At 48.5% G+C, this 7,434-nt stretch overlaps 3 protein-coding genes across 3 annotated transcripts; all 3 read left to right on the plus strand. All coding sequences in view use genetic code 12, as the record gives it.

Annotated features, from left to right (window-relative positions):
* Window positions 1–1,490: 1,490 nt before the first annotated feature.
* Window positions 1,491–3,374, plus strand: DIURU_005352 (uncharacterized protein; the record flags this gene model as incomplete). The annotated part of the gene is made up of 1 exon (XM_034158325.1): window positions 1,491–3,374. The coding sequence occupies one exon, from the start codon at window positions 1,491–1,493 to the stop codon at window positions 3,372–3,374; it is 1,884 nt and encodes a 627-aa protein (XP_034009776.1).
* Window positions 3,375–3,708: 334 nt separating this feature from the next.
* On the plus strand, window positions 3,709–4,881 carry DIURU_005353 (NAD(P)H-dependent flavin oxidoreductase; the record flags this gene model as incomplete). The annotated part of the gene is made up of 1 exon (XM_034158326.1): window positions 3,709–4,881. The coding sequence occupies one exon, from the start codon at window positions 3,709–3,711 to the stop codon at window positions 4,879–4,881; it is 1,173 nt and encodes a 390-aa protein (XP_034009777.1).
* A 682-nt stretch (window positions 4,882–5,563) lies between these two features.
* DIURU_005354 (flavin adenine dinucleotide transporter) lies at window positions 5,564–6,355 on the plus strand (the record flags this gene model as incomplete). Its single annotated transcript, XM_034158327.1, has 1 exon — window positions 5,564–6,355. The coding sequence occupies one exon, from the start codon at window positions 5,564–5,566 to the stop codon at window positions 6,353–6,355; it is 792 nt and encodes a 263-aa protein (XP_034009778.1).
* Between the last annotated feature and the right edge of the window lie 1,079 nt (window positions 6,356–7,434).

A 7,434-nucleotide genomic window follows, 5' to 3' on the forward strand; every position in this document is an offset into this window, starting at 1 on the left:
AAAAAAAAAAAATTTAGAATAAAAACTTGAAAAAAAATTTGAAATAATTTTTGACGAGCGGCGCACTGTGTTATATGCAGGAGTTGACGAAAATCTGAAGATTTTGACGAGTAGCACCATGGTATATGCAGGATATAAATGAGTGAGTTGCGACAGCCTAAGCTTCACACTTGAATCAATAGTTTCACCAGTGTCGTTTGTAATTCACTGAAACATCATTAAAAGTAGCACTCCTGTGAGTTTTATTTGGATGCTGAAGTACATATTTCGCTTACGAAAGGTATTGCAATTGCGAGTATAGCGTACAGCCATCCAAGTTATCTTTTGAAGTCCTAAAAGCCAATTTGAGCAAAGTTGAATACCATCTTCATTCAATTAGCTATTCTAAGAATATGTACGGCACCGTGTTCAGGAACCAATTGCCGCGGCAAGTTTAAAAGAGCAATTGGTCGGTTAATCTATCTTCACCTCCCTAACGACTTCTACTCTGAGCTGAATCCTACTTAGGTCTGCCACTAACTGGAATCGCCTTTAACGGACATGGTGCCAGGTACAGGCTGACGCTTTTACCAACGCTGCCAGCTTACCTTCATGGGCCGCTGTTGATGCTATTCGCTGCTGGCTGCTTTACTGATATTGACTATGGCCAGCTCCAGTCACCAAAAACTTCGAAGGATCGGTGGCCAGTACACAGCTAGTTGGACTTGACTTCTGTTCCGCCACGCTATAGCACCCCATGACCTTGTGGGGGAGTGAGATTGTGCACTGCCTTACATATCCCCTATAGACGGTAGGCAAGACACTCCTTTATTAGTATCTATCTATAACTTATAACCTTCGTACGATCGTATCCGCAACGGCAGATTAGCCCTGGTCGGCCAACATTGAACCTCGCACGAGTACTGTTGGCACTGCAATTATGGTCTGGCACTGACACTCGTATGGGGGGTCAAAAATTCTTACTTTACAAATCAGCTGTAAGTTTAGGGTATTGGAGCTATGCGTATGGGTACCTTCACGCTAGAAGACTTGGACTCCCTCGACGAGGACTGCAAATAACCCAACTAGAGCGGCTTAAAGTAAGATAGAGCCCGTTTATGCTGTTGGAAATCTATTAATGTCTCCATTGTAACACGCTTGTCTAAAGAACAGCCATATTTCGCCAGGAAAACGCATTTCATTACTTCACCTTGCTGCACTGATCTCACCGCTAAACCCAGGGCTCGTAGTGAGGTTCTATAGTGTAGTGGTTATCACTTTCGGTTTTGATCCGAACAACCCCGGTTCGAATCCGGGTAGGACCTTCTTTTTTCCCACACTCATCCCCCAACTGTCTGTCAAAGTCATAATTCTACCACTTCTTTCCCAAATTGCTTAATACCATTTTCGTCACTTGCCACATGCCACAAGGGCGTCTGTTCCTGCCGCACTCGATCGGTGAGATCATCCTCTCCTTTTTTGAGGTGCGGCTCAGAAATAAATCCCTCCCCATGGACACCCCGGGGTACTCGCTGGACGACCTGCTCACCGAGGACTTGGACCGGGTGGGCCGCCCCGCCATGCCCACGCTCCCCAAGTTCGACATGCTGCGCATCCAGGAGTTTTCCAAAGAAGTGCTGTTGGCGATCCAGAACTATATCGGCGAAGTGAACGCGGGCGATGACGCGAGCACCCAGCTCATAAACAGCATCAAAACCCTGCTTGCGCTGCGGATCCTGATGTCCAATGTCCTCAATGACCTCAACTTAGGTATCTCGCTTGCTACCGCCATCGACCGGCTCCAACCGCTCACAGATATCATCCACGAAACGGTGTGTTTGCCTGTGGACGACGACCTGGACGGCGGTGAGTTTGAAGCAGATGATGAAACTGAGCCGGTGGGGGTGGCAGAGATTGCCATTGGCGAACTGCCGTTCGTCAGCGACTTTGTGCGGCCACAAACACCTCCGAGAACTCCAAGAGCGAGAGCTAAAAATAAGTTTCTTTTACTGGTGGCGCTGGATAATGATCTGGGAATGCTTACTAGTGACTGGGACGATGTGGAAGGTTTAACTCCTGACCAAGTTCATGAGCTCACTGATTTACTGAAGGAAGACTATGCTCTGGAAAATGTGCTTAGAGCGAGAATCCAACACATTACCAAGATGGAGTTGACTCAAAGGGCAAAGAATAAGTTGGTGACTCGGTTGATGATGGGTAATTACTCCAAGTACCAGGTATTACCCGCAATTAACAATACCCCTGTCCCAAAGCCAGAAGAAGATATCCTTAAAAGTGAAGTTGACGATGACGACCAAAATAATACTCTGCTGGAGGAAGTGGAAGTGTCTCAAGAAGATTACGACCCGCTTTATCATTCCCCGGGTGTTTATGGGTGTACCCACTACATGCTGAACTGTAAGCTTGAGTGTCCTGATTGCCATCGGTGGTACGTGTGTCGGTTCTGTCACGATGCTGAGGTGGAAGATCACAAATTGGCTCGTAACAAAGTGAAACACGTGCTTTGTATGTGGTGTGGTACCCCTCAGGAGCCCGAAACTAACGAGTGTGTCGAATGTGACCAGGAATTGGCCCGCTATTTCTGTCGCAAGTGTGTGCTTTACGATAACGATCCTTCGAAAGATATCTATCACTGTGACAAATGTGGTATCTGCCGGCTTGGTCTTGGTCTCGATAAGGATTACTTCCACTGTGACACGTGTAACATCTGTCTTTCGGTGGAGCTTAGAGAAAAGCATAAATGCGTTTCAAATACCACCCACTCAAATTGTCCCATTTGTCTGGAATACTTATTTACTCTGGTAAAGAAGGTGGTGTTTATGCTGTGTGGTCATCTGATCCATCAACACTGCTATGATGATATGATCAAGCACTCATACAAGTGCCCAATTTGCAAGAAAACAGTGCTGAATTGCGATACTCAGTTCCGTATCTTGGACCAGGAGATCGCTCAGCAACCAATGCCCCCACCGTATAACCAGTGGCGGTGTATCATATCTTGTAATGACTGCAAGGGCAAGAGCAATGTTGCTTACCATGTGTTGGGGTTGAAGTGTACTTATTGCAAGAGTTTCAATACTAACCAAGTACGGCTTATCAAGCCTGAAGATGAGGATGAAGCAGAAGAGGAAGTAGAAGGGTCTACTGGTTTCGACGAAGGAGTAATCCGTCTGGTTCGCCGTAACATCGGCACTAATTTTCGCATGGGCGACGGGTTTGAGGAGGATGAAGGGTACCAGGAGGATAATGAGGGGGAGGAGGAAGTAGAAGCCGACGACAGTCGGTTCGGTACGTTGCGCACGATGTTCCAAAATTTCATTAATAACGCCACTCAGGTGGTTGACGACGACGACGCCATGGTTGGAGGTTTATAGAGGAGACACACACGTATATAGTCATAACGATCTCACGACGACATAATAATGGAGAAGATTAATCTTATATAATGCTCTAGATTGTGACCGATCCAGCCCTGTATGAGTCAACCTTCGATTGTCCTACCTTCACCAATTGAACGAAAACAGTTCTACAATTGAAACAAACAGAAGACATTCATCAGAAACGAGATATCCACTAAATTTTGATGAATCATGTTTTTTGAGTCATTCTCCGCGTGTTTCTATGATTCATTGTTCGTAAGTATACCCCCGCACTACTGGGGGAGGGCGGTGCAGCAACAGCCACTAATTGTTTATTACCAACAGCAACATGACGGGGCTTGCCGAAGTGCTCAAATGCGCCATCCCCGTGATCCAGGCGCCCATGGCGGGCATCCTGACAGTGAAGATGGCCGCTGAAGTCACCACCGCTGGTGCTCTCGGCTCGCTTCCTTTTGGCAGCCACGACCTTTCCAAGTCGATTGCGCTGATCCAGAAGACGGTAGCCGAATACAAATCGTTGATTGACGTCGAGGCCGAACAGGTGAAAGGCGACCGGTTGCGTGTCAACTTGAATTTCTTCTACCACGACATTTACAAGCCACCCACGGAAAAGCAACAGCAGACGTGGTTTGACGCCTACAGGGACTACCAGCCCAACCGCGACAAAGTATCGTTTGCCAATGGTAATGTCCTGTTTAAGGAACTCGAGGAGAACGCCCCGTTGTTGTGTGACTTCTACGAATGGCTCCAGGACGAGAAGCCGGCGATGTTGTCGTTCCACTTTGGCTGTCCTCCTAAGGAAGTGATCAGTCAGCTTCAGCGTACCAGTGTGGTGATGGTGACAGTTACGAATATTGACGAAGCCTACGAAGCCTTTGGCGTCGGCGTTGATGGTGTAGTGGTACAAGGATGGGAGGCCGGTGGCCACCGCGGTACGTTTATGAGCGAGCTGGAAAAGCGTCAGCTGACGTGGGAGTTGTTCACTCTGGTGAAACCGATTTTCAAAGACCGCTACGTCGTCCCCGCCGGTGGTATTGTTACCGTTGACGACGTCCAACGGTTTATTGATGCCGGCGCCGATATGGTGCAAATGGGCACTGCCTTTTTATTATGCCCTGAACTGAACTCTAATGCCTATATCCGGACCCAGCTTGATCGCCGGTTACCCACACAAATGGTATCGTTCATTTCGGGTAAACCAGCACGGTGTGTGGCCACTCCGTTCATTGAGAGTCTTCAAGTGAAACTGGGTCATTTGGATGTGCCTTACGGCTACATGTACCTGGCGTATAAGCTGTGGGTTGGTGACGTCAAAAACCCGGAATACGCCTTCTACTTGGCGGGGGATAAATGGAGACTCGCCGAGAACGGGGTTCCTGCCGCCGACATCGCTAAGAAATTCAGCCACATCGATGTGAAAAAGGAAACCGCTAATCTCAAACGGAGCTACAATGAAGTGGCTCAGTCTCTGGAAGACCCGCAAAACCAAAAGGATAATTAGGGAACCAGGCATCATATACAAAATAGTAAAATTTGCAGTACAGCACCCAAAATTTTATCCCCTACCAAGATTCATCAATGATATTAACATTAAGCTAGTTCGATAATACCGATCATGACATTCAAGTGGTCGCTTTACCACAATTGCCAACAGCCACAGTATTGCAACTTATTCATGGCTCAATGATAAAGACAAAATTTAAATGTGGGTTTGATTAAGCGAAACCAACTGAACTACAAGCAACCACCCACTTTATCCAGCTTCCTTCTTGGTCATATCTACCTTTTAGTACTGTCCTCTATCGGCGCTCATTCGTTGACGAGAGGGGGCGTGCGAAAAATTTATCCACCCACTCCACCATGGCCTACACCCTTGCCCTTTCCGACGACTCCAAGGAGAGAATCTACAAGTTGCTCGACTACTCGAAGACGTTGTGCCACTACGGCTTCATCCCCTTCGTGTTGTACCTCGGGTGGAAGGCGACCCCCAACAAGCCCGGCCTCATCCAATTGTTGTCGCCGTTCCCCTCGGTGTAAACAAGGCCTAAGCTTGCCCCATTGTACATAGTCACGTATTAATGAACCCTCTATAATTCAAATGTAGTCGATAATTGATAATTGAAGATATCAGCCACACCCTTAAGGTTTTATCCTCATTGCGGCACCACTGCTTTACCTCATCGATGGATGTCAACTTCGTCGCCGGGCTCACCGCCGGCGCCGCCACCACCGTGGTCAACCATCCCCTCGATGTGGTCAAGGTGAAGCTCCAGCTCCACCGCCAGCCGCTCCGCCACCTCCTCTCACTGCTTTCGTGGGCCGACTATACCCGCGGCATCGTCCCCAACCTAGTGGGCAACGTCGCCGCCTGGGGGATGTATTTTGGCGTTTACGAGTACCTTAAGCCCGTCACCAAACAGTATACGCCCCTGGATACCGCGTCGTACGTGGTGCTGCTGACTATAGCCGGGGTTTCCACCCTGGTGGTCACTAACCCGATATGGGTGATCAAAACCCGAATGCTTGGGGGTGATCGACATCGACACATGTTGGGATTAATCAAAGACATGGTGGTCAACGAAGGGGTGCTTTCTTTGTGGAAAGGGTTGGTGCCACTGCTATTTCTGGTGGGGCAAGCGCTGCTCCAGTTTACCATCTATGACCACGGGAAAAAATGGGTCCAACGACAACACCACCGCCTGCAAAACACTACCTACGAACACGTCTACTTGCTGGCCGGTTCTAAAGTGGCAGCAATGACGATTATGTACCCGGCCCAAGTGGTTAAGCTGAGACTCCAGTACCAGAAAGTGACGACGCTGATGATGCAAGTGGTAAAGCAAGTGGCCGCCGAGAGAGCATTTTATCTGGGGTTAAGTGCTAATCTTGTCCGGGTGGTGCCGGCGACCACGGTGACGTTTGTAGTGTTTGAGCTGGTGAAGAAATGGCTTGAGCCTAAGATGGAGAAGATTTAAGGGGTACGGTAGCTTATAGAGTGATAGAATAATGACGACACGATCAGCATAAACAGGTTATCGATAGGATGATGGTTATCAATGATATTCAATCAGTATAATGATGAAAAGTGCTTCACTAGGGCCTATTGCTGCCATTTTGTTGCAGGCTAATGGTACGCGTGATAACTGGCCACAAACACGTTGGGCCAGCACAAGCGAAACTCAAACCGTTTGGGTTTTTACAAACGATAGTAGCACGTGCTGGCTCCGTTGTCAGACACCTCGGAAACCATGCAGGCGAAGATCGCCACCAGCACCACACCTGCCCCATTCCCCGCCAAAATAACCACGATTCTCGAAGAATCATCAGTAATCATCAGTAATCATTTGGAATTACAATACCGACCTGGTTTACCTAGCTGTATATTTTGAGGGCTAAGGTTTGCTTCTTTTGTCCAATATTACTTAGTTTTGGTGGTGTTTTTTTGCTTAGTCTCAGTTAGCCTCAAAACTGTGCTATACTTGCTTATTAGCGACTCGTTTCATGCGTTGCCTAGCCAACCGTGCGGTGGATGGTGTAGCGTTCGGCAAGGCTGAATCGACGAGGCAACGCCCGGCACCGCATGAAGTGCCGAGGCCAAGCTTGCTCCAGCCTTGTACCACATCCCCCTATTTCGACCACAGAGCCTAACGACACTATCCAAGACTAGGCTACATTCTTTCAGTCAAATATCCTTTACCTCATCGTGACCTGTAATTCGTCGTCTCCTTCTATGTAGGTTTGGCCTATTGACAATTAGGTTCTGCTGGGTCTGCCGCATCGTTTAATCAGGCCACTGGTGCCGTAGTCTGCGACGATATGCTGATTAGGTTGGTAGCAGATCGATGCCGCCACCGAAGCATCGCCTGTCCGCCTCGGAGCGGTGATTTCGGGGTCTCCTCTCCCCTTCGGCTCCACCCGCCCGTTCCCCCCTACTGACAACACTAAAAACCCACTAAAAACCGACACTAAAAGCGGGGGGCGTTAAGCGCTACCGATCTAAACTCTGATCTTCGGATAAATCCCGGATTGAGTACCCTGAACCCCCCCCCCCCCC

This window comes from Diutina rugosa (assembly GCF_008704595.1).
Source record: "Diutina rugosa strain CBS 613 chromosome Unknown scaffold21_size185207, whole genome shotgun sequence".
Lineage (NCBI taxonomy): Eukaryota > Fungi > Ascomycota > Pichiomycetes > Serinales > Debaryomycetaceae > Diutina > Diutina rugosa.